General features: G+C 47.1%; 2 protein-coding genes and 1 long non-coding RNA gene across 12 annotated transcripts in view; 2 read left to right on the forward strand and 1 right to left on the reverse strand.

Moving 5' to 3' along the window:
* Positions 1-4,020, forward strand: part of WDSUB1 (WD repeat, sterile alpha motif and U-box domain containing 1) — a 73,010-nt gene extending 68,990 nt beyond the window's left edge. Inside the window, exon 11 of the mRNA XM_050751857.1 lies at positions 3,983-4,020. Within this exon, the coding sequence (XP_050607814.1) occupies positions 3,983-3,990 (8 nt within the window). The 3' untranslated portion in view covers positions 3,991-4,020. The remainder of the gene's footprint in view (positions 1-3,982) is intronic.
* The window catches only part of TANC1 (tetratricopeptide repeat, ankyrin repeat and coiled-coil containing 1), a 265,598-nt gene that overhangs the window by 15,453 nt on the left and 224,331 nt on the right, over positions 1-25,814 (reverse strand). For 9 of the 10 annotated variants that reach the window (XM_050751850.1, XM_050751849.1, XM_050751844.1 and 6 more), the window contains 4 exons: positions 23,655-23,891; positions 21,169-21,354; positions 18,899-18,977; positions 54-187 (listed from right to left, as the gene is read on the reverse strand). In XM_050751850.1, the coding sequence (XP_050607807.1) occupies positions 54-187; positions 18,899-18,977; positions 21,169-21,354; positions 23,655-23,891 (636 nt within the window). The remainder of the gene's footprint in view (positions 1-53; positions 188-18,898; positions 18,978-21,168; positions 21,355-23,654; positions 23,892-25,814) is intronic. The other variant, XM_050751845.1, reaches the window with a different exon arrangement.
* Positions 4,310-17,993, forward strand: LOC126932745 (uncharacterized). Its single transcript, XR_007718308.1, has 3 exons — positions 4,310-4,435; positions 15,664-15,869; positions 17,095-17,993. It is a non-coding gene; the product is annotated as an uncharacterized LOC126932745 (long non-coding RNA).

Raw genomic sequence — 25,814 nt, forward strand, 5'->3', positions numbered from 1 at the left:
GAACTCCATCCTCACTCATTGCTTCTGAAGCATTCAGGGGCCCCCCCGGGTACCTGCCAATGCCCCTGGCGTGCGGCACAAAACAAAGGTGGAACCCCTCTCCTGTTTGTCCGCGACACAGCAGCTCCACGCCCCAGCAGCAGCTCGCAGACCTCCAGCTTCCCTCTTCCTGCGGCAGCAGTCAGGGCTAAAGGAAAGTCACATAGAGGGGAATCTGTTAGCATGTGGTGGAGCACAGATGGCCAGAAATTCTTTGACAGTTCTCTCCCCCAGTGGGAGGTAGGGTCTATATGTCCTCCCCCTTTGAACCTGCGGGGGCTCTGTGACAGCTGTGACCAACAGAACACAGCAGAACAAATTCTGTGTGAGTGTCAAGGCCCAGGTCCTAGGAGATGGGCTGCTTGTACATCCTTGAACACTCTTTCCTGGAGGCCGGATGCCATGCTGAGAGGAAGCCCAAGCAGTCCTGTGGTGAGACCCACAGAGAGAAGAACTGAGGCCTGGGCATGGCTGCCAGTTCCAGATGGGCTCCCAGGAGACAGCCAGCACCAGCCGGCCAGCCACATGCATGTGCCATCTGGAAAGGGATCCACCAGCCTGGGTCAAGCTGCCCCAGCTAAAGCAATGTGAGCAGAGGTGAGCCATCCCCACCATGCCCGGCCCAAACTATAGATTCAGAGGTGGCTAAGTTTTTTTCTGTTTTTCACAGGAAGAGATAACCAGAATACAGTGCAACGCAAACACAGGTTGGAATTATTGTCTAGTTTGGCCTCTTACCCTAAAATCGTAAAATTTCATTCAACAAGAATAATCACTCAGGCAGTCTAGCATGCATGTCACTCCCCCCTCGTTAAAGAATCTCCTTAACACGTCAAGATTCAGGGTTAAGAAAGTCAAGAAAGAAAAGAAGATCCAACCGTAGAGGGCCGGAGTGAACACGCTGGCCCAGAGGCAGTGAGCTGTCGTGGCGGTGCTGCGGGGAGTCAGCTAAGGATGAAAGAATGCTGCGGGGAGTCAGTTAAGGATGAAAGAATGCTGCGGGAAGTCAGCTAAGGATGAAAGAAAAATGGCACGCAAGGAGAGAGGACAACGAGACCGGGCACTCATGGCACTCTCCCATCAGCCTGGGCCTCCCCGCTCCCCGATTCTTAATTTGGGGGTAATAGGCAGGGGGTATAGTTCGAAGAGTTGCTTCTGCTCATTGCGGGAATCACTGTCTAGAGAGGAGGACGGAGGAGGTGGCAGAAACAACCCCAGGCCAGGACGATCGGCTCTTCAGTGGGACCAGAGGCCAGCAAAGGGCTGAGTGTCGAGGGATGGCTGTTCTTCTGGAGGGAGGGAGGAGATGGAGCGCCACACCCTGGCTCTATTCCCAGCACATGCCTGGGACGACCCTGTTTCTAAATACAGCCTCCAACCTATACATTTCCAGTTTCCAGAATAGGGAAGTGTTCTTAAAAGTCAGCCAGGCAGACAGACCTCTCAGGCTGAAAATGGGGCAACACAGAAACAGGCCTTCAAAAGGTGTGGTCCGCATGCCAGGGAGCCTATGAGGAGCACCCAGCCCCATTAGTAACCAGGCTCACTAACGAGAGACGGATGTGGAACAAGAAAGCTCACACCCTGCTAGCGGAAAGGCGCACGGTGGCTGCTCTGGAAAACAGGCTGACGCTACGAGTAAGTGGAAGATGGGTGTAACCCCCCACCCAGCAACCCACTTGCAGAGATGCACCCTGCAGGCACTCTCAGGGTGCACCAGAAACACAAGCAAAAATGCTCACCGCACCCCGGGCTGCAAGCAATCCAAACAACCATCATCATCAGCAGCAGTAGGCTTCAAGAAAGTGGCACTGTCAATCAGCAGAACACTACATGTCTACAAAAATAAACACCATGTGGCTAAACACGACTGACCGAGTCAGTCTCACAAACTTAACAAGGATTCAAAGAAACCAAACCCAAAAGAAAACACAGAGGACTTTGTTCATACAGAGTTCAAAAGCAGAATGCTGTGACAGCCGTCTCGGGAGAGGGTCACCTGTGGGCTTCCGATTAGCAAGGGTGGGACCTGGTTTGTCTCCTGTGCACCTTCTGAGCTCAGGTCTCAGAGCTAAGCCCCAGGAGCCAAGGGCTCAGGGATGCTGGTATCTGCACACACCCCTTGGTCTGCCTGTCCTCTTTGACACCCCTCAGGGCAGCTAACAGATGCCTGCTTCCGCTGGTTCCTACAATAAAGCCCAGGGAAGCTGGGAGTCTGTTGCTGATTTGTGACCTCCTCTGGTCACACCAGTCAGCATGGCCATGGTTTAACTTCTAGGAGCCACATACACAAAAGGCGGCAAACCAGTTATCTCCCTGCAACAAACTAGCTCCCCTACTGAACAGTCTCTACAGACTGTCCTCAGGGCCATGGTGCAGTGTGGCTGGCGACCTCACCTCTTCACATGTCACAGAGAGGTAGCCACATCTGTCCCATGGATCACCTGAGCTCCGTGTTCAATCTGGGGCCTCGTCACCGGAAAGTGAGGGAGTGAGCGTGGGCAGCAGGCAGTCCTGGTCTTGTGGACCTACGGATGTAAAGGTCAGGCCCAGGATGACCGTGGGGAAAGCATCCCCTTCTCCATCCTTCCAGAAGGGCAACGCAGCTCTCACTTTGCTTCTGGTCCTCGGTCAGTGTGGACCTCATCAGTGAAGGGACCTTCTTCAGTGGCCTCATCATAGACCAGCCCCTCGTAAGAGTTTACACAGCAGCCCAGGGAGCTCAGGGCCAGTCTGCAGGCCTGGCCAATCCCTCCCACGCCCTATTCCTCACCACCCAGATGACGGCCTGTTTCTTTTCAGAAAAGAGGCCACCACGTTTCTCCAGAAAAATGCGTTTAAAGGGCTCTGTCCTGATGGATGTCCTCAAGCCTCTTGATCTATGTTTGCAGCAGACAGCACTAAAGCGGTGGGGGACCAGAGGAGGTAACAAGTCAGGAGCTCACTCCCAGCTCCCCAGGCCTTGTCTGAGCACCAGAGAGAGCAGGCATCTGCCAGCTGTCAAGATGCTCTGACACCTGATGCTACAATATTTTTCCATGAGGCATAACAACTTCAGTTCTCTGTGGTAGAACAGTCCTTCACGTGCACTGGGACATGGTCCCTTGCAGCTCTTCAAGGAGGTAGCTGGTAAACTCAGCCAAGGTCCTCATGAGAAGTCAGTGCTGGCACCAACATGTGTGTTCAGTGAGTCATCCTAGTGGAGGGCACAGGGGGCCTGTGCACCATGGTTCTCAGAAAGTGAGAGACTGCTCAGCTCTGGAGTCCCAAGGTCTAGGATGTAACAGCACAAGACACCTGAAGACATGATCTAGTCTCAGTTGCTATGTGTGACCTTGGCAAATCCTCAAGGTCTGTGAGCTTCAGTTTTCCCATGCAGAAAGCTAAGGAGTTGAGCCTGACCAGAGTTATGAAAAGGCCAAAGTTTCCGCAAATGCTTAGTCCTCATTTCATTCTTTAAATGCACCTTATTTAAAATTTTGTAATAAACACAACACCCATCCCCCACCCAACCACCACCACATTTGCAGTTACTAAATTCTTTTTGTTTTTGAGACAGGATCTTGCTCTGTTACCCAGGCTGGAGTGCAGTGGTGCAATCTTGGCTCACTGCAACCTTTGCCTCCCAGGTTCAAGGGATTCCCCTGCCTCAGCCTCCCGAGTAGCTGGGATTACAGGCACGAGCCCCCATGCCCGGCTGATTTTTATATTTTTAGTAGAGATGGAGTTTCACCATGTTGGCCCGGCTGGTCTTGAGCTCCTGACCTCAGGTGATCTGCCCACCTTGGCCTCCCAAAGTGCTGGGATTACAGGTATGAGCCATTGTGCCTGGCCGCTGTCACTAAATTCTGATACCTTGGGGCCCAGCGCATTACCATGGGTGCCCAGAATAACTTACCACTGGGCAGTCTTTATAATAGTGCTTTTCCTGTCATCTTTCTAGTTAGATAATTTCTTAGAACTACAGGAAGAGCCATTCTTTTTTTTTTTTTTTTTGAGACGGAGTCTCGCTCTGTCGCCCAGGCTGGAGTGCAGTGGCGCGATCTCGGCTCACTGCAAGCTCCGCCTCCCGGGTTCACGCCATTCTCCTGCCTCAGCCTCCCGAGTAGCTGGGACTACAGGCGCCCACAACCGCGCCCAGCTAATTTTTTGTATTTTTAGTAGAGACGGGGTTTCACCGTGGTCTCGATCTCCTGACCTTGTGATCCGCCCGCCTCGGCCTCCCAAAGTGCTGGGATTACAGGCGTGAGCCACCGCGCCCGGCTAGGAAGAGTCATTCTTAACAACAATTGCCGTCTGCATCACTGATCTGGATGACGAAGTGGATTCTTTCAAGACAGCGCAACCAGAACAAAATATTGAAGGGCACGGATGCTACAGCTGATCTGGACTGCAGGTACCATTCATGTTTGTGTTATGCAAACAGGCCCATTGCCCTTCCTGAGCAGATATTTAATCTCAGTGCGTCGGTATGTAAAACTGACATCAATACCATCCTATTAATGGTATTGATGTCAGTTTTACATACCGACGCACTGAGACGGAAGTGGGGAGGCGGTTCCCATACCTAAAATGTTTGGAAACCAGGGTCCAGGGTGATCCTATCTGTACTCTGAGAATCTACACAAACCAGTTCTGGTCCCTGCTGTCCTGGGAATTCCCGCTGTAGTCTCTTCCTGCCACAATGATAATGTTAATGATTCCTACTAATATAAGGCTCAGGGGTACTTTTATATTGTGAGAGACCAGAATATGCCACCCCAAAATATGTCTTTTTGCATAAAGATTTTGAGCTGATTATTTTGAGATACTGAAGACACAGGAGGTATTCCAAAAACAGAGAAGTTATCCTCTTGTAAGACAAAATTCAAGGGTGTCTTCCTTTCTATACCAAGAAGAGAAGGATGACTACATGACTAGAGACTTCTATCAATGAAGAATCTGGCTCACAAACCTTACCCTTGTTAACCGCTTTTCTTGGGTACCTCCCCATAACTGGCCTTCCCCACACCATTTATCTTTGTTTCAGGGGATTTTTTTTTTTCCCTTAGAGATGGTTTCTCACTCTGTCACCCAGGCTGGAGTGCAGTGGCACAATCTCAGCTCACTGCAACCTCTGCTTCTCGGGTTCAAGCAATTCTCCTGCCTTGGCCTCCCAGTTAGCTGGGATTACAGGCGTGCGCCACCACGCCTGGCTAATTTTTGTATTTTTAGTAGAGACGGGGTTTCACCATGTTGGCCACGCTGGTCTCGAACTCCTGACCTTGTGATCTGCCTGCTTCAGCCTTCCAAAGTGCTGGGATTACAGGCGTGTGCCACCATGCCTGGCTGGGATGATGGCTTTTAAGCCTAAAATCTAAGCCATCTCTTGGACACTGACTCACTTCTCTGGGTATCTCCCACAGATACAACACAAGATAACAAGATACACCTGCTATTCAACTTCTGTTTGTGTAAATCTGTCTTTCATTGCTGCAGTCTGTCCCAAGAACTGTGAAGGGTAAGGATAAAGTGATTTCTTCCTCTCCTACAATATACATTATCTGGATTGATCTGATCATGTGATTCTTATGCTGGAAGATCTGGGTATTGAACCACTACCTGGATCTGCTGCTGCTCTGCCATTTTCCTCCAGGCAAAGAACAACTCCCTCTTCCTCTTCTCCCCGGTTAACCAGAAGAAGGAATGAATCAAAACAAAGACACATTGGCTCCATGCTGAGGCAGGGCCCAGGTAAATGCATGACGCCATGCAAAGGAATAAACACAGGACTCTTCCATTTGATGAGATCTGAAGCAGCCCATCCACCACAGCATTCTGCTCTTTTATTTAGTAAACAAGTTTCATCTCCATTATAAACGGGGCCTTTAAATCAGGATTTCTGTTGCAGCTGCTGCTGAATTTTTGCAACAGCAGCACATCAGAAATGATAGTCCAGCACTAAAAATAGGGACCTCTGTTTCACAGAGGCGTCAGAGAAGCCACAAGTTGGAGCAAATGACAAGGGGCGAGCATGCCACCCTGGGCATGGCAACGGGGTTGGACCCTGTCCTCCTCCTTTTCCTTCACAACTCTTGCTATGGTATTTGGTGACTTCCTCTTGAGGCAACTAAAAACCTGTAAGTACAGGCAGACTTTGCTCAGGCTTAAAACAGATCACGTACTACACACACATTCCTGACGAGGCTCTCGTTTACAAATGATGCAGACAGACAACAAGATCTGTGTTTTCCTTTTTCTAAGCAGATTGAATATTCTGGGGCCATCGCTGCAAACTCCTGAGGCTCTGCCATTTTCAGGGGATCTCAAGTTTTAGCAGCCACAGGGACTTACCAACACCATATACGGAAACAAAGAGACTGAAGAATAGCCAGCCACATGCTTAAGCAAACAGGACCACGGCTAAATTATGCTCAGGAATTCCAGCTATTCTGCTGCAAAGGCCGACCTCGGGTGCTGCCCACCAGGCTCCAGTGAGGGTTAATGCACTCCACCAGACCCGAAGGAAAAGAGGGCAGGGGAGGGCAGGAGAAAAGAATGCCCTGCTATGGGCAGTACCTTGCCTTCTGGCCAGTGAAATACAAAGATGGAGAAAAAAAAAGACTTGGTATGAAATGGGAGCTCAAAAATCAACGTGAACAGATGGCACCTTTTTTTTTTTTTTTTTTTTTTTTTTTTTGAGACGGAGTCTCACGCTGTTGCCCAGGCTGGAGTGCAGTGGCGCGATCTCGGCTCACTGCAAGCTCCGCCTCCTGGGTTCACGCCATTCTCCTGCCTCAGCCTCCTGAGTAGCTAGGACTACAGGCGCCCGCCACCGCGCCCGGCTAATTTTTTGTATTTTTTTTTTTAATAGAGACGGGGTTTCACTGTGGTCTCGATCTCCTGACCTTGTGATCCGCCCGCCTCGGCCTCCCAAAGTGCTGGGATTACAGGCTTGAGCCACCGCGCCCGGCCCAGATGGCACCTTTTAGGACTCAAATTGGACACAATTTACTCTAGTTGCAAAATCCTTAACAAGATGGCATTTGTGAATTAGATTCCCATGAAAGCACATATTTTCTGACGATCTGAATAATTTCACCTTAGCAACTTGCCTTCTGTCTTGAGAAGGCAAGTAGGTTTGTAATGGCAGACGTTCATTTTACGAACAACCTGACTGGCCGGGCACGGTGGCTCACGCCTGTAATACCAGCCAGCACTTTGGGACGCTGAGGCGGGCAGATCACGACGTCAAGAGATCGAGACCATTCTGGCTAACATGGTGAAAACCTGTCTCTACTAAAAGTACAAAAATTAGCTGGGCGTGATGGCACACGCCTGTAATCCCAGCTACTCAGGAGGCTGAGGCAGGAGAATCGCTTGAACCTGGGAGGCAGAGGTTGCAGTGAGCCGAGATCTCTCCACTCCACTCCAACCTGGTGACAGAGTGAGACACGGTCTCAAAATAAATAAATAAATAAATAAATATTAAAAAATAAAACTGACAACAATCTGAACTTATTGGAAACAGCAGCAAGAGAGTTTTTTGCACCATAAAATGGATGGTTTGCAGGAATCTTTTATATACTAAAGTTCTCTGGGAAAAGATTTGATTTGCAAAAACTCCATTGTCAACTTGCCGGGGACACAGTCATTCCACAAACAGGGCTATTCCTAAAATTTTATAGCAGATCTGTCACTCAAATTCACGGGATGTGCTACCCAGGCTCAGGATGGCTTGGCTTATAGATCACAACAATGGGTCTGTATTCCCACCCACATTTGGTTTTGGACCCACCTTGGGGGCTCAGAGAGAAGGGCAGCAGAGTCAGTGCACACAGAAGCAGCTTCCTGCTGGCAGACTATGACCTTTACATGCATTACCCATGGATGTATGAAAACCATTCTGCAAGCTGGAACGAAGTACCTCCGGAGAACAGCTTACACCAGGAGAACCCACTTTCTGCTGGCTGAGAGGGCACTGCGGGCAGGGCAGGGTGGCTGGGCTCTGCCTGTATACTTGTGTTCACATGTGGAATTTCCTTCCTATTATCCTGGCCTCTCCCATATTTTATAAAAATGAGTGGAAAATGGAAAAAAATGAGTGTCAACATTAATTGAAAGCAGCAGGGTTCTCATAAATGTCATCTAATTGTGGCCAAGGTGAGAACTGTGAGATGTGATGAAGGTAGTGATGCTTGACCCTCAGCCCCAGGCCCGATGGCCACACCCTGCTCAAAGGCAGAGAACACCAGGAAAGAGTGTGCCTGACACATTGCACATTTCTCAGCTACTTTATCTCAATGGTAAAATGTAATGAGGGATTTTAGGATTTTTTTTTTTTTTTTTTTTTAACTCTGGGAATGACTGCCCACCCCGCCTTTGTAACTGACTCTAAGCAGCTACATGGAGGCTGACCAGTCAGACTTGCTTTGCTGCCACTGGGCGCTCGGCCATCACACTGAGGGCCTCAGGGAAGCTGGCCCCCATGTCCTCTGGCTGAAAGCAGCAACCCCTCCCCAAAAGGCCAGGCAATGTGCCGCCCCACCCCAACTTCTAGGCATAGGACTAAGATTTACAGAAGCCAAATGTCATAGCCTCGCTTTGTTCTTTGTTAGGCATTTCCTCCTGTCTCTGAGGGAGGGGAAGGCTTCTATTAGAACATACTTTCCAAGAGCTATAAATTTTTCACCTCTACAAAGACCAGGCAATTATCTAACCTAATCCTAAACAATTTAAAGGATAAAATGAAGGTAATCAAGATGGCTCTTCCAGAAAACTGTACTTGCACTGGGAGACAAACGTCCCAAGCCTTGGGGTCTGGGACAAGCCTCCAACACTGCCAGCCTCAAGTGAAGCTTCTGCAGGCTGGGGCACTGCTGTTCAGTGACCTTACGAATGGGAAGCCAGCACTGCCCAGGTATAGTCACAGGCCGTGTGACGATGTTTCAGTCGGCGACAGACTGTGCATACAACAGCACAGTGGTCTCATAATACCATATTTTTATACCTTCTCTATGTTTAGACACACAAGTATTTACCTTTGTGTTATAGCTGCCTACAGTATTCAGTACAGCAATATGCTGTACAGGCTTGGAGCCTGGGAGCAATAGGCTGTGCCATCCAGGCTTGTGTAGGTACACTGGAAGATGTTCACACAATGACCAAATCGCCTAAGGATGCATCTCTCAGAACTATCTCATGCACAAATTTAAAAAGTTGTGGTTTTGAACACCTTGCTTATTGTTTCCCATTTGGCAAAACTCTCCCAGGAGGGCCAGATCTCCCAACAGCCATGATGGGCCTGCAGAAGCAGCCTGGCTGGGGCCAGATACGGGAATTCTGTGTTATAAGGCAATAGGCATCAACCAAGCATCCTGGAAAAATGTGGCTCCCTCTGCTGACAGACATGACCCTGTTTTCACCGAGCTATCTATGGGAGGTGAATACACGGCAGAATCCAAATCTGGGGAACCAGAACACTCCTGACCATGTTACAAATTCTACTGTAAAAACACTGTCAGCCTGTATGTGCATTCGAGATTAAAAAAAAACCTCAAATTGCCAACTTCTTTTAAAAAATAAAACGTGTAACTGCACCTGTAAACAGGACTTCACACGTGTGACCAACATTCCTTTCTTTTCCACCCTTATGACTCCATCTTCCAAAGTAATTGCAAAGTCGAAGATTCCATCACTTACACATCCACTTACTCAACCGAAAAATGTATAGCATACATTAATAACATATTACAATAATAATATTAATCAACTTATCACAACCCTGACAATACATAGCATTTACTGAACACGCATCAACTGCTGAGAGCTGCACAAAATACCCTGGGTGGATTCTCATTTAATCTTGTTAAGAACCTTTTGAACCAGGTGTCATGATGATGCCCACGTTACTGAGGTGAAATAACTGAGTCACAGGAGTTACACCATCTGCCCCAAATCACAAAGGGAATCAGTGTCAGAGTCAGAAATTTAACCCGAGCAACGGAATGGACCTGAAGTCATGCTCTTGATCAAAACAGGAAGATGCTATTGGATTTAAATAACATACCATGCCATTTGTAAAGGGCTGCCTACACAATGCTCTTTGTCCTCCATATTCATAAATTCAGTGAACACAATCAACTTCTATGAGGCAAGCACTACTCACAGTTCTCTGTTACAGATGAGGAAAATAAGCCCCAGAGAAATTAAACAACTTACTTAAGGTCCCACAGCCAGTGGGAGTATAGCTAAGTCTAAGGTTTTTGTTTTGTTTTGTTTTTTGAGACAAGTATCACTCTGTTGCCCAGGCTGGAGTGCAGTGGCAGGATCTTGGCTCACTGCAACCTCTGCCTCCTGGGTTCAAGCAATTCCCTGACTCAGCCTCCTGAGTAGCTGGGATTACAGGCACCTGCCACCACGCCTGGCTAGTTTTTGTATTTTTAGTAGAGACTGGGTTTCACCATGTTGGCCAGGCTGGTCTTGCACTCCTGATCTCATACTCACCTCGGTCTCCCAAAGTGCTGGGATTATAGGCATGAGCCACTGCACCCGGCCAGTCTGAGTTCTTAGCTCCTACACTGCTGCCTCCAGGAAGTTGCCTTTAAAAATATCTAAAGCAATCAACAACCTTCTATGAGTGTTGTTTAGAATGAAAGTACCAGAAAGTGCTTCTCTTTTTTTGAGGAACTGCTGTGATTTCTCCCATGGACAATAAAAATAGTTTACAAGGAGTGTGTTCCCCTCTAATTCTGGCCACATGGCATTCTACAGCCACAGTAGTAGCTCAATTTAGTATGCCATGGCACGAATGTTTGAGCGGTTCTTCATGTCCTATTCCTGACTTAGTGTTTTAAAATTCTTATCTGCATCATTTCAAGTAAGCTTCTTCAAATCCTTTGAGGAATAATGTGTGTGCTATAAATAATGTAACCTCAATTTAAAAATAATTTCCTAAAAGATAAACGACATAAGCCATCTTTCATACAGACTTTGTTCTTTTAAGAATCCATGAGAAGACTAGACCTTTGGACAGCTGTCACTTCTAAAGTGTGCTGAGAATGTTCACATGTGGAAGGCTGGGTTACACACCAAGTTATTTAAAGCAGGCATAAAGTTCTCTCTCTCCTCTCAGTAAGGGCTAAGCTTGTGCTGAGGACTTGGTTACATGCCAGGACACCACGTGAGTTCTCAGTGTAAAAAGGGGGCATTTCCACAAAAGCATTTTATACAATCTCACATCTGGCCCCCAAAACACAGAAAGAATCCAAATATCATTTCAAGAATTTGAAAGAAACAAGGATGATTTTTCTGTGGGAGTGTAATCCTTCCCAAAATATGAATGAATATATTTTTCTGTTGAAGGCAGAAGTATTTTTTGTTAAACATTCAGGGTTCACTCACTAGAAAAATGGACTCTATGTACAGCAAGAACAGCTTGATGAAGGTGGTCAAGGGGCCAATTCGTTCGTGCTTGAGACGCCACCCCTGGGTTTGTACCTGCTCACTGCTGGCCACTCAGCCTGCCCTACAGGGTGGGGACATGCTGACCTGACCCCTCTGCCCTCTTTGCAGAGAGGAGTGGTCTCCAGAACCCACCCACATCAGGGGCAAAACCCAGGGGTCTGTGAGACCAGGAGGACAGGGTGTGGACAAACCCAGTGCCCTCAGTTCTGATCCCCCATCTGCCTCCACTGGTTGGGGGATCCCTGTGCCCATCCTTTCCAACCAGAGCCGTTACCCCTTCCATGTTGGTAACCCCACTTTGTCCCTTACAGGGCACAGGGTCACCCCACCCCATCTTGCTCCTTTCAGGATCCTGGGTAGTCCCTCCCACGCACCCTTGAGGGTACTGGCTTACTCCCCATTGTGTTGTTATGCTGAGGACAGTTCCGACTGACAGCAGCCTGGATTTCCATGCCCACTAACCTTACTGAACCTTCTTAGAACAAACACTTGCAGAGGAAGGAATGCCTTGATAAAAAATTTCCAAATACTGTTGAGATGCTCAGGACCTCTGAAAAATCCAGTATCTTCAGTATTCGACAGCAAGTCACAGTTTTCCCTACAGGATCCTCCATGTGTGTTCCATGCAACACATATTCTCCACATGCCCTAACAAGCCATGGGCAAACACTTTCCTTCCAATCTCTCACCTGAAATTCTGTCCTGAGATGTGCATGCATTACCTAATGAGGAGGATACTTCCTGATAAAGGTCACACATCATCAATGACAGGGATGCATCCTGAGAAATGTATCATTAGGTGATTATATGATCGTGCTAACACCACATGGTGGACTTACACGAACCTCGATGGTGTAGCCTACTATATACCTAGGCTACATGGTACAGCATCTTGCTCCTAAACTGCTAACCTGTACAGCCTATTACTGTACTGGATACTGTAGGCAGCTGTAACACAGTGGTAGTTGTGTAACTAAACACAGAAAAAGTAGCAACACAGAAAAAGTAAAGACACAGTATTTTTATGGGAACACCTTCTCACATGTAGTCTGTTGCTGACAGAAACATCATTATGCGGGGGATGACTGTATATGTGACTGCAAGGCTTAATCCAGTAGGCCTGACCTTTATTTTACATTCTTACCAAATAACAGCCCCTCCTCTCTCCAAAATGCCTAAGGTAAATTCAAATGAGGAATGGGTCATTTTTACACCAACAGTAATAAGGCATCCAGCTTCCTGTGTTCTGGGGCGGCTTTGGATGTGGGAAGCCCACTGTCCATGCCTGGGGGCCCCTGTGATGGAAGCCAAAAGAGTCACAAAAGGGGAAAGGAAAGCAGTCCCATGGAAACAAGAGGGAAACGAAAATCATCAAAGTGTCAAATACAACAGGACCCAGCTTCACAGCCCAATTTGGAAACAGGTGCGAGGATCCCGCCCCCAAGAGGGGCCTGGAAACACCCACCCCAGCTGCAGGGCACTGCCTGAGGGCTCAAGATCCAGAGGGAGCCAGGTTCTGTCCAAAATTCCATGCAGAATTAGTGAATAGTGAACTACGGTGATCACACATGCTGAGTGGAACTGCTTCAACGCGCTACACAAAGGGAGGCCTGCGATGCGGCTAAATAGCCCATTCAACTGACAGTGGAGAAAATCTGGCCCATCTTAGGAACAGAGGCAAATAGTTGCTTTGGCAATAAAAATTAATTACCTGATTAAACTCCTTTAGGAAGTATTCAACAATTAAAATAGTACTGATTTAACATAAAATAACACTTCACATGAAGTATTTCAGTCATACTTTTAACCAACTCTGATAGGGCATCCCCTTCCAGAAATTAGGGAAGGGCAGCCCTGGGGAGCCGCCATGGTCCTGTGCACGAAGCACGGGGCTCTGGGTGTGCTGGTGACCTTCCTTCAAACAGAAGGACCTCTGAGGGGGTGACCTTGACAGGGTGGGATGGCTGCCAGAGATCTGCACGAGGGCACAGCACACCCAGGCTGCAGAGAGGGAGATGTTATGGACACAGATGGGGCTATGCCCACTCTATGCTTGGCTAATAGCTGTGTTTCCAAAGATCCAACCCAGCAGCCCACCGAGGACTTGGCCAGAGGATCTGAGCCATCCTGGAGTCTAGCAAAGCATGGTCTGAGCTAGGACACCAAGAAATCAGGACACTGGGTCTTTATGCGTGACCAGGCCCCTTACTCCTCCCCCTCCAACCACAGGTATTTCTCCCAAATTATTCTGCAGGTGAACATCTCCCTCCCTAAAAATGAGTTTGTTTCATGTAAATCCACTTGTCCACTTGGTCAATACCTATGTGACAAGGACCAGGCTATATCTGCACTGTCCAATTTGGTGGCCACCTGTCACATATAATTTAGATAAATTAAGATGAGATTTTAAACTACTGTTCCTCAGTTGCACAAGTCACCTTTCAAGTACTCAATAGCCACATGTGGCTAGTAGCTACCATGCGGGACAAAACAGATACCACTTCCATTACTACAGAAAGTTCTATTGGGCAGCACTAGAACCGACGGTTGCCATACACGAAGGTGAGGACAAAAGACAGGGACACTTCTGCCCTCACAAAGCCCATGACTGGCTGGGTGTGGTGGCTCATGCCTGTAATCCCAGCACTTTGGGAGGCTGAGTCAGGAGGACCGCTTGAGCCCAGGGATTTGAGACCAGCCTGGGCAACATGACGAATCCCCATGTTTTGCGTCTCTACAAAAAATACAAAAATTAGCCAGGTGTGGTGGCTCATGCCTGTAGTCCTAGCTACTCAGGAGCCCAAGGTGGGAGGAGCACCTGAGCCTGGGGAGGCAGATGCTGCAGTGAACCGTGATTGCGCCACTGCACTCCAACATGGGTGACAGAGTGCGACCCTGTCTCAAAAAACAAACCCAAAAAAGCCCACAATTTGGGAAAAGCAGCCTCCTATCAAATAAGCCTATTAAGGCCAGATGCGGTGGCTCACACCTATAATCCCAGCACTTTGGGAGGCCAAGTTGGGTGGATCATGAGGTAAGGAGATCAAGACCAGTCTGGCCAATAAGGTGAAAACTCTCTCTACTAAAAATACAAAAATTAGCTCAGTGTGGTGGTGCATGCCTGTAATCCCAGCTACTCGGGAGGCTGAGGCAGGAGAATCCCATGAACCAGGGAGTTGGAGGTTGCAGTGAGCCGAGATCGCACCACAGCACTCTAGCCTGGCAACAGAGCGAGACTCTGTCTCAAAAAACAAAACAAAAAGTCCATCAAATACGATGTACTGATGGTAAGTCCTATGAAGGGAACTGCAGAGTGATCCAAGGGAGGGGAGAGGGGTAAGGCTCTGATACCACAGGCCCATCTGCCTACATGGCAAGTGCTGGAGCAGAAGGGCCTCTGTTCTCTTCAATTCAGAGCAAGGTTCTAACCTGAAGCCCACAAGCAGGCTCACACACTTGAGAGTGACCTGGAACTTGCAAACACAGTCCTTCTGCCAATCCACAGCAGCATGAGGTCACCAGCTAAGCATCTCTGGTCACTTCAGCTTGGGCTGATTCACAGCAAACACTGACATGGAGATAGTAACTCAGTGTAGCCAGAACTTTTTGGGAGGCAGCATGGAGTTGTCACAGCTGTGGAATGCCTGAAACAGATGCCACAGGCATCTGGTGGGTTCTCACCATGTTTCAGGCTGCCGAGAAACTACGGAACAGACACTGACCAAGTCTGAATATCAGCGAGTCTGAGTATCACCGAGCCAAGGGCCTTGGCATCCTCAGGGTGGTGCTGTTGGGTGCAGGCATTCATCATCTGCTCTGAGCTTTCTTCTGATGAATGGATCATAATACCTATTCTCCGCTACAGCCTTTTGTTTGAGGCTGCGGAGGATGCATGGGGAGAGGGAGAGCTTAAGAGCTACTGAACTACAGCACTGAGTTCTGAATGGCTTGTCCCTAAACATTGGACAGACAAAAAGCAAATGATCCCAGATGCTGGTGAAACCAGAACCTTACACAAGTTAAGCCCTCTGTTCTCCAAAACCAGTAGAGACAGTCTGCAAGTTTTCTAAAGGCTGTGGGTTTACTGCAGTAAACCCCCAAACTAAATACTGTTCCCGTTTTTTATGAATGTCTTAAAATTCTATTGTACATTTTCTTGTCTCCTTCAACCTAACACAGGAGCCACCTACTTCTGTGATGACATTTGTTGACTCAGGGTCACCAGCAGTCAGATGTGCAGGGCTCTGAGGGTGGAGGGCCGCTGCTGTGCCCAGTGCCACCACACTGAAGGCCTGAGTGAGGGGGACCTCCACGGGGCTGCTGTTCCCTGACTGGTGGCTGTCATTCTTCCTCACCAAGAACCCACCGCTTCCAATCAGCAACAGGTATGACAACCACATTTCCGCCATGTGGAACAGATTCACTGAATTGCAAGGCTCTCCTGGCAGAAAACTGGAGGAGGAATTTGTGCATGAATTTAGCTCCAGCGCCATTGGCTCTGGCAATGGCAGAGAAGAGATGGGCAGGTAGCTGTCCTCCTAACGGGGGTGTCCCTGCAGGAAAACCAAAGGCCAGCAGATGAGTCAAAACAGAAGAGGAAGCTCTGCCTTGTCACCTCATCAGCTAGCATTTTAAAGCCAAGCTGTTCACAGCTAAATCTATGCTGGGCAGACTTCTGTAAACATACTTAAGGTTTCAAAAGAAATAATGAACTGCTATCCACACAAAGCTTCCAGTTTTTCTGCCACCTTCCCACATCCCAGATAGGTATTACTCTTGGGATTCTATCCTTATGCTGTGGCTAGGGACAGATAAGGTTCATCCTAGAGTGTTTTGGACCCAAAACACCATTGACTACACCCAGGAATGAGGACCAAATGAGAACAGGATGCAAAACCACTCCTTTCCCTTCTGTGGGTCCCCACAGCAACAAGCAACAATACACACAGCAGTGCAGTCACACAGGCTGGGGAATCCCAGGGCCCATGGCTTGAAGTTGAGCCTTGGTGAGAACCAGGACTGCGAGCTCACCGATTCACTCGCAGGATCCTTACCAAGGCCTTCAGTTCTCTGTACGATGCCTCATCTGCCTTCATTCCTACATTTAGGGTTGGTAACAGACCCCAAGTGGCCAAATCCCAAACACGGATGTCACATTCCAGAGCATGTAGTATACATTTGTGTAAAGACCCATATTTGCAGATGTTCTCTCAGCTGAAACCCCCTGCAAGATTTCAAGGTATTCCTCTGACAAATGCAGGCCTGGAAAGTAGGAGGGCTTGGGGCAGTAGAGGATAGTGGTTGTCTTTGAAGGAGCACAAGAGAAAGGTACCAGACAGAAAAATGCACAGAGAAGGTAAGGTGGATTTGGTTGAGATGCAGTCCACAGAGAGCCACTGTGGCTCTTTTAGCCTGAAAAATAGCACTTAGCTTGCTTCTTTTTGGTTTACATTTTAACAAGCGTCTCAAGTAAACTCTTGCCTCATGAAATTCACCCTGATGTCTGGTGAGGAAGAGTGTGAACTGCTTCCCAGGTTGCAAAGTGGTTTGAAGGTTATGCATGAGGCTTTGGAAAAGAGGGGCCAAGTTACTGTTTACCTTCTCATTAAGACCCAGGGGCAACTACAAAGAGATGAATTCTGCCAGCAGCTGAGAGCTTGGAAGTCGGTCTTTCCCCGGTGGAGGCTCCGAGAAGAACACAGCCCCAGCCAATACCCAATTAGGAGCCTGGGAAGATCCTGAAGTAGAGAATCCAGCCAAACTGCCAAGAATTCTGATCTAGATAAAGACTGGTGGGAAGTCTGTTGTTTCTCATGTGTCTCTTTAGCCATCAACTGATGGGCAGATTCTCAAGGCAGGAGGATAATGCAATTCAGGACTGGTCATTGAGAGAACAGAGCTCACACAAAGCCTTCAAAAATCAGCCCTTTTCTGGAATTTTCTTCCAAATAAAAAAGTCATCTTGAATATTAAAGGTTAGAAATTCTCACTTAAGCTAAATGTGTGATGTCATGGCTGCTAGACCTGATGTCCATCGTCTTCACGGGTACCTCTCACTGTGTGTCACTCTATGTCAGGCTTTCTAGACAGCTCTGCGGGGCGCTAGGAGTCACCTGAAATGACTTGGGATGCTTGTTAAGAAAATCACATGCTGGGCTTTCCCCCTAGTGAATCAGAATGTCTAAGCCCAAGTACCCCAAGAGGCTCTTATCACTAGGCAATGAAAGAACAGAGATTTGGACCTTCTGGCTGTCAGTAGTCATGCTCTTATCCACTCAGCAACACTCCTGCCCACCACATCATTTGGAATGTGATGGAAACTTTTCTTTCACCAAATGATAGAGCAGCCTATACTATTTAAAAGGGAAGGGGGAGGACTCCATAAAGAATTAGGCAATATTTCAATCCACATACTTTTACCCGTAGACATAATCCAACTCCGCTGGAATTCTGTACTTTCTCTGCACCTGGGAGCACACCCAGCTCCTTCTTTGGGCCCACAATGGGGATGGAACAAACAGCTCTGAGGCTCTGAAGGACAGGCCTGCACTCCTGCCAGGAGGTGAGGCTCTGTGGCTTTCTCCTAGAGTGAGCTATCTAATAAGCTCTCCACACCACCATTTGGCTTGTTAGGAAACAATTTAGGAGCATTTGGAAACAAATCTGTGCAAGAGAAATGGAAGTCACTATATACCAGGTACACAACAGAAACAACCTGGAAATTCATTTTAAATACTCTTGCTGACATCTATTTAAAAACAACTTGTAATTTAAAGTCTCAGATTCCTAACACTAGTCCAGTCAAGCGGAAAACTGGAAAGCAGCATTACTGATTTAGTCTCACAAGTAACAAACTCAGATCTTCACCAGGATGTGCCCAGGCTTCTCACTGTAAAGACCAATGGAAATGACTTGATAGCCTGCATTTGTATGGTAACGTGAGTAAACCCCATGAGGCTGAGTTTTACCCTCATTCTATATAGGGCAGGGCAGGCCACTCCTGCCTTCTGTGCTGAGCCGCCTTTGATTCGTGTGACAATGGGGATAAAAGTTCATGCCTAGCTCACTGTGCGCAGGTCACAGGAAGATCACATTGGTGAGATGTGTGAGATTCGGCAAGCCAGAAAACACGTTACTTAGGTACTTCCACCTGACATTCATCTGATGCACAGTAACTGCTGGTCTAATTCAAAATAATCAGTTAACAGGACTGCTTTAAAAAATAAAATCTTATGCTTCCAGCAAAGTTTTGCTACTCATTTAGAAAGTTCAAGGAGCTCTAAACTTCAAATGCCTGTGATAAAATAAAAATAGGACTACATACATCATAGTAATTCTTAAGACAATTAGGCCAAAATAGGGCTAAAACATCAAGCAAGCTGCCCCAGACTACAAGCAGTGGCATTATAATTACCTGTTTCTCCCCACAATGTGTCGGTGCCATTGACTTCTACTTCATGTTCCTTCTCCATCCCCAGCAAGCACTGGACCACCTGTCAGAAGTGCCAAGGTGATTTAATGAGTTCTCATAGCAAGAGGTGCTTATGATATAGCCCATGTATCAAAGGAGAGAGTGTGTTGTTTTTTAACCATTATCTCACGCTACACAAGGAGAGAAAAATATAATGAAAACTGTTTTGAAGCATAATTCATATGCTATTCACACTTTCAGTTGAAGAATAATTTTAAAAAATCTCTGAATTTCAGCAACATGGTTCAGGATTACTAGGTACTCAGAATTCTAATGAATTCCAACATGACCCAAATATGCCAGCCTCATCAACAAAGGACACGGCAGATCACACCAAGTGCAGTTTCTGCATAAATCACAAGATAGTGAATCAATTTTTCACAAGGAAGGAAAACAAGGCAATATACCTTTTTCAAAATTTTTACAAAGTATGGTTCAAATACATTTTCTACTGGTAGCAGTATTCTTTTTCCCTTATGAGACTCTTCCTGTCAAAGGGTGGGTCAGGTCACAGGTATGGAGGCAGGAATCCTGGCTTGCAGGGAGATGAAGCATCTGTGCCCTGGACCTGAGCCAGAGTTCACCCTGAGCAACAGCAGCAAGCAATGGGAGAACATGACAAAGCCACCTTCCAGTCTCCTAGCCCACACCCTTTGTGGTAGGCTGAATAATGGCCCCCAAAGATGTCTACATCCCAATCCCCAAAGCCTGCGAATGTGACCTTACAGGGCAAGAAGGAATTGCAGATGTGATTATGAACCTTGAAACGGGGCGATTATCTCAAATCATCAAGGTCTATATCTGATACACATCTGATCTAATAAATCACAACCATCCTCTTAAGAGGGACAGGAGGAGTCCAGGTCAGAGGACAGAGGAAATGAGATGACAGAGGCTAAGATGAAAGTAAGGCACTCTGGAGATGGAGGAAGGGTACACGAGCTAAAAAATACAGGTGGCTTCAAGAAGTGAGAAAAAGCAAGGAGACAGGTTCTCCCCTAGAGACTTCAGAAGGAAGGCTGGCCTCCCAATAGTGTGATTTTAGACTTCTGACCTCCAGAATTCTAAGAGTAAGTGTGTGCTACTTTAAGCCACTAAGTTTACATCCATTTGTAATAACAGCATTAGGAAACTAACAAACCATCCAAGTCTTGTGGTGAACAAACCCTGCTTTTTTCACCCTACTGGCTGTGCTGAGGTGGTTTTCGCTCAGCATTTCCTCCCAACAAGCTTTAAAACAAGGGGGTTTGCACGGGTTAAGACAAAGGTCATTCCTAGGCATTCATGGTCCTTCCAATGACGACTTTTCACACTTAAAAAAAGGAAAACATCTATATTTTCATATGTGTGTTTAACAGTCTCTCTCTGTGTGTATATATATGTGTGTGTGTGTGTGTGTTTAATGTTTTAAATGCCAGAAATTAGCCAGCCACTATTTCATGCTTGTGTGTGTGTCTGCCCATGAGTTTTGAATGCCAAAGTCAGCCAGCCAGCTTCGCACTCAAATTTACTAAAGTCATTTTGGAAAAAGAATCTTACCAAATACTGGCACCTCTAATTGCCTGAAGATAATTCAGAGTGAGAAATACACAGGAGGGCGCGAGCAAAACGTTATTAAATTCACAGATAAAGAAAGCCAAGACACACAGGTCAGGAGGTTGACAATTAAATCTTCAAACTGAGGAATACCAACATCTGTCAGAAATAAATGCTCTATTTAACTACCGCATGGAGTTTTCATTCAGTGGAGGAGCTGTAAATGACAAGCATTCTTGCGTGCTATCAAAGCATTAAAGTTCTATTTTTAAAAATCCTTCAAATACTCAGGAACGATTTTAGAATCAGGATTCTATGTGATTATTTTTAAATGAACACAAGGACAGAAGAATGAATCAAAGGGGAAAAAATGTAAAACAGCAGGTCTAGAGGGCAGAGCAGGGAAGGGGGAGAGACATGAGCAAGAGCTGAGAGTTAATGTCATCAAAAGGCTTCCCACAGAAGAACAAGCCTGCCTGTCCCCATCACATGTGCACAGGAGTGTGCACTGTCACTCATGAGAAGAATGCGATGCCCGTAGAAGACCTTCTACTGCAGGTGGTCAATGCCAACTGCTAGTTCTTGGAATCCTCATTCTTTCAGTCCTTCGGTTTGTCAACTGACTTGCTGAGCTACAGCTTCTAGTTTCCCAGTGGGGAAACCCCTGCCCCACTCACCGAGCTGTGGCCCATGCTGGCGGCTGCGGTCAGTGCCTGCTGCAGGGCGTGGTTCTTCCTCAGGGCGCCTGGCTGGGGAGGACCTGGCGACCACTCACAGGTCAGCAGGTACTGGAGAATGTCACCATGGCCCCGTAGGGCACTGTGGACAAGCGCACACTGGCCCTTCTTATCCAAGTGGTCCACCTGGGGGCAGGAGTGGGGGAAGGTTATGGCTGAGCACTACTTTCCCTCTGAGCATGTGGATACACCATAAGCTGTTATAAGTGTAAAGCACAGCTGGGATCTGTAAATGGAGGTGCAGTGATGTGCAGCAGTAACGTACCCACCGCAAAGGCTTAGCCACACATTGCCCTTCTCCATGAACTGAAGTTTATGTATGTCCCAAATGTTGGATTTGAGAGAAAAAAAATAAAGCTCCCATAGCTGTTATAAGCCTAACTGTGTGTAAACCCCACTCCCTGTAAGCATACATGGGGTTCACATTCTGACTTGTCTTTCTGGAGAACATAGAACCTTAGTCTGGATTACTTCCAGACAGTAATGAATGTACCATTCCAGGCCTCAGGTTCCCTTTGCAAGACTCGGTCACAAAACTCTCTCCTTAATCCCATGTCCCTGCAGCAAACTACACAAAGCTCCTAATTCTCTTGTGAGTATGTATGGAGACACACACTAAACCCTCGGACAAAGCCCTGTACTTCCTGACTTTGGTAGCTTGGGTGGGGCATTCTAAGTCTGCTGTGACAAGCTATAATTTGGGGGAGAAAAGCCGCTCTCTGGTCACTGAGCCAGGGGATCCAAAGAAAGAGAGGGATGTGGAAAATCAGCTGAGTGTGGAAGGGCAGGAAAAGAGTCCAAGTGGCATCTGATTGGGAAGGAGGCCTTATGCAGGTCGGTGGCCTGGGCATGCTGGCAAGTAAAGGGGGGGTGGCCACAAAGTCAGGGCAGGCCAGCTAGGCAGAAAGAGTGAGTGAGTGCCATACACCTCCTCAAGGCCCCAAAGCAGTGGCAGCCCTTCATGCCCTGTCTAAACCCCAGAGTACTGGGCCTGGGAGTGGAGCCCAGGGCCTAGCCTTGCATGCCTGCCAAATCTGGGGATGCCCTGTACCCTCATTCAGAGGCTTTGCCAGAGCCCCCCAAAATAGCACTCAGCTTCCTACTCCCGAGCTTTCAGCTGTGATGGGGGGAGGCCTGCTGGCCTCAGAATAAAGTGTAAAGCACAGCTGGGATCCGTAAATGGAGGTGCAGTGATGTGCAGCAGTAACGTACCCACCCCAAAGGCTTAGCCACACATTTCCCTTCTCCATGAACTGAAGTTTATGTATGTCCCAAATGTTGGATTGGAGAGAAAAAAATAAAGCTCCCATAGCTGTTATAAGCCTATTTTTTTTGAACTTTAAATATCCTAATTAAAAGATAAAAGATAATTAGCAGTTTATCTCTATTGTTATTCAAAAGACACATTTCCCAAAAAATTGCTTCCAGTAAATCTAACATTTACTGTGAGCCCGATATCATTCTCATTCACCCTATTAAAGCTGACAGCTCCTGGCCAGACGTGGTGGCTCACATCTATAATCTCAACAGTTTGGGAGGCCAAGGCAGGCAGATCATGTGAGGTCAGGAGTTTGAGACCAGCCTGGCCAACATGGTGAACCCCATCTGTACTAAAAATACAAAAATTAACCAGGCATGGTGGTGTGTGCCTGTAGTCCCAGCTACTTGGAGGATGAAGCAGGAGAATCACTTAAACCTGGGAGGGGGAGGTTGCAGTGAGCTGAGCTCATGCCACTGCACTCCAGACTGAGCGACAGTGAGACTCTGTCAAAACAAAAAAGAAAGCTGACGACTCTAGAGTAACTTGTAGAGTAATACATACTTATTTCATATATGACTGAATGCTTACTCGACAGCCCTGTGGTAGGGACTGCTGTTATGCCCATTTTACAGATAAGAAGCCTGAGTCGTATATAGGCTCAATAACTTGCCCAATACCCTAGAGCTGGCAAGTGAACAGATGAAGATTCCAGGCACTCTAGTTCCTGCAGCTCAGGCACATGGCTTCTTCATGAGTTCATGGAATTCATCTTACTGTTTTAAAAGGACATAAAATGGGATAAGAAGAAGAAAGGGGAAAAAAGCAAACATTTAAAATATTTTAAACCAATCTCGGTGCTTTCTAGGTCAATACTTGCAGGCTTTTTAAAGGCTGGCCCTCCTTATGTGGCTAGGATCCAGAGTCTCCCTGGAATTCTGCCTTCCCCTGGACAACATGAAGCAGAGTTGCTATGTATGAGCAAACACACCTCTCTGAGGCTGCCCCAGTCAGGCACATTACAAAGTGACCAATCCCGGGAGCCCGACCCTTTCTGTGTATGCTATAGTTTCAGAGACAAGAGAGTCTGGTCCAGCAGATAACAATTCTAGCAATGAGATGAAGCCATTTCCCTGCCCGAGCCCCAAAAGAGCAGGCTGCCGCTTACCCTCGCTCCCTTCTTGGTCAGCAGACACACCAGCTTCATGTGGCCGGCAGCTGCTGCGTAACAGAGGGCAGTCATGCCGTTCTCCGATGTTCCGTCCAGGCAGGCACCAAATTCCAGGAGCAGAGTGACAACTTCCTCGTGGCCAAGGTGAGACTGGACGCACAGGATTGGGGCATTATTTAACACTTCTGTCCTGTAGTTCACGTTGGCCCCTCCCAAAATCAGGAGACGGCTCACCTGTTGGACAAGGCCCCCCAACAAGACTGTCACATGTATGTCATCTAAACATTTACGGAAATGGGCAGTATTCTCAATTTTCAGTATCATTTTAATCCAGTGGTTCTCAAACTTGAATGTGCACCAGTATCACCTGGGAATACATTAACAATGCACATTCTCATTGGTGGGAATGTAAAATAGTGTAGCTTACTGGGAAACAGTAAGATGGTTCCTCAAAGATTAAAAATAGAACTACTGCCCCAGGCACGTGGCTGTAACCCCAGCTACTCAGGAAGCTGAGGTGGGAGGATTGCTTGGGGCCAGGAGTTTGAGGCTGTAGTGCACTATGATCATGCCTGTGAATAGCCTGCTGCCCTCTAGCCTGGACAACACAGCAAGGCCCTGATCTGAAAATTAAAAACAAAAATTTAATTAAAAAATTCAGTAGAGGACAGGTGCGGTGGCTCACGCCTGTAATTCCAGCACTTTGGGAGGCCAAGGTGGGCAGATCACGAGGTCAGGAGATCGAGACCATCTGGCTAACATGGTGAAACCCCATCTCTACTAAAAATACAAAAATTAGCTACACATAGTGGTGCACGCCTGCAATCTCAGCTACTTGGGTTGCTGAGGCAGGAGAATCGCTTGAACCTGGGAGGTGGAGGTTGCAGTGAGCTGAGATTGCACCACTGCACTCCAGCCTGGCGACAGAGTGAGGCTCAGTCTCAAAAACAAAAATAACAGCAAAAAATAACAATAGAATGGCCATGTGATCAGCCATCCCACTTCTGAGTATATATCCAAAAGAACTGAAAGCAGGATTTCAAAGACATATTTGCACACTCATGTTAATTGCAGCATTATTCACAACAGCCAAGAGGTAGATGCAACCTCAATGTTCATCAGTGGATGAAGAAAATGTGGTACATATACATACAATGGATTATTACTCAGTCTTACAAAGGGAGAAAATCCTGCCATATGTGACAATATGGGTAAACCTTGGGGAAATGAGATAAGTGAAACAAGCCAGATGTAAAAGAACAAATACTGTGTGATACCACTTATGAGATATATACAGTAGTCAAATTCATAGACAGTAGAATGAAGGTTTCTGGGCCTGGGCACAGGGAGAAATGACAGTTGTTGCTTAAGGGATACAGAGTTTTAATTTTGCAATATGACAAGTACTGAAGATCTATCACACAACAATGTGAGTATTGTTAACACTACTGAATTGCACACTTAAAAATGGTTAAGATGGTAAATTTCCTTTTATGTGTTTTTTAACCACAATTAAAAATAAAAACTAAACAAATGGCCAGGCACGGTGGCTCACGCCTGTAATCCCAGCACTTTGAGAGGCTGAGGAGGGTGGATCACCTGCAGTTAGGAGGTCGAGACCAGCCTGGACAACATGGTGAAACCCCATCTCTACTAAAAATACAAAATTTAGCTGGCGTGGTGGCGCACGCCTGTATCCCAGATATTCAGGAGACTGACACAGGAGAATCGCTTGAATGCAGGAGGCGGAGGCTGCAGTGAGGTAAGATCACATCACTGCACTCCAGCCTGGGGGACAGAGCAAGACTCCGTCTCAAAAACAAAACAAAACAAAAACAAAAACAAAAACACAAAAACAAAAAAAACTAAACAACTGCAATTTCTTGGGCCCCACCCTGATTTCTGATTCATTATATCTGGGTGGTACATTTTTAACGAGTTCCCCGTTGATATTGACACTCTTGGTTTGGGGAACCACAATTTGAAAAATCACTGTTTAACTTCAACAAAACCAGGAAATTCATTTTCCTGGCAATGAAGTAATAACTGTGGCTGGGTACAGGGGCTCACAACTGTAATGCCAGTATTTTAGGAGGCTGAGGAGGGAGGACTGCTTGAGCTCAGGAGTTTGAAACCAATCTGGGCAACATGGCAAGA

Source organism: Macaca thibetana, chromosome 12 (assembly GCF_024542745.1).
Source record: "Macaca thibetana thibetana isolate TM-01 chromosome 12, ASM2454274v1, whole genome shotgun sequence".
Lineage (NCBI taxonomy): Eukaryota > Metazoa > Chordata > Mammalia > Primates > Cercopithecidae > Macaca > Macaca thibetana.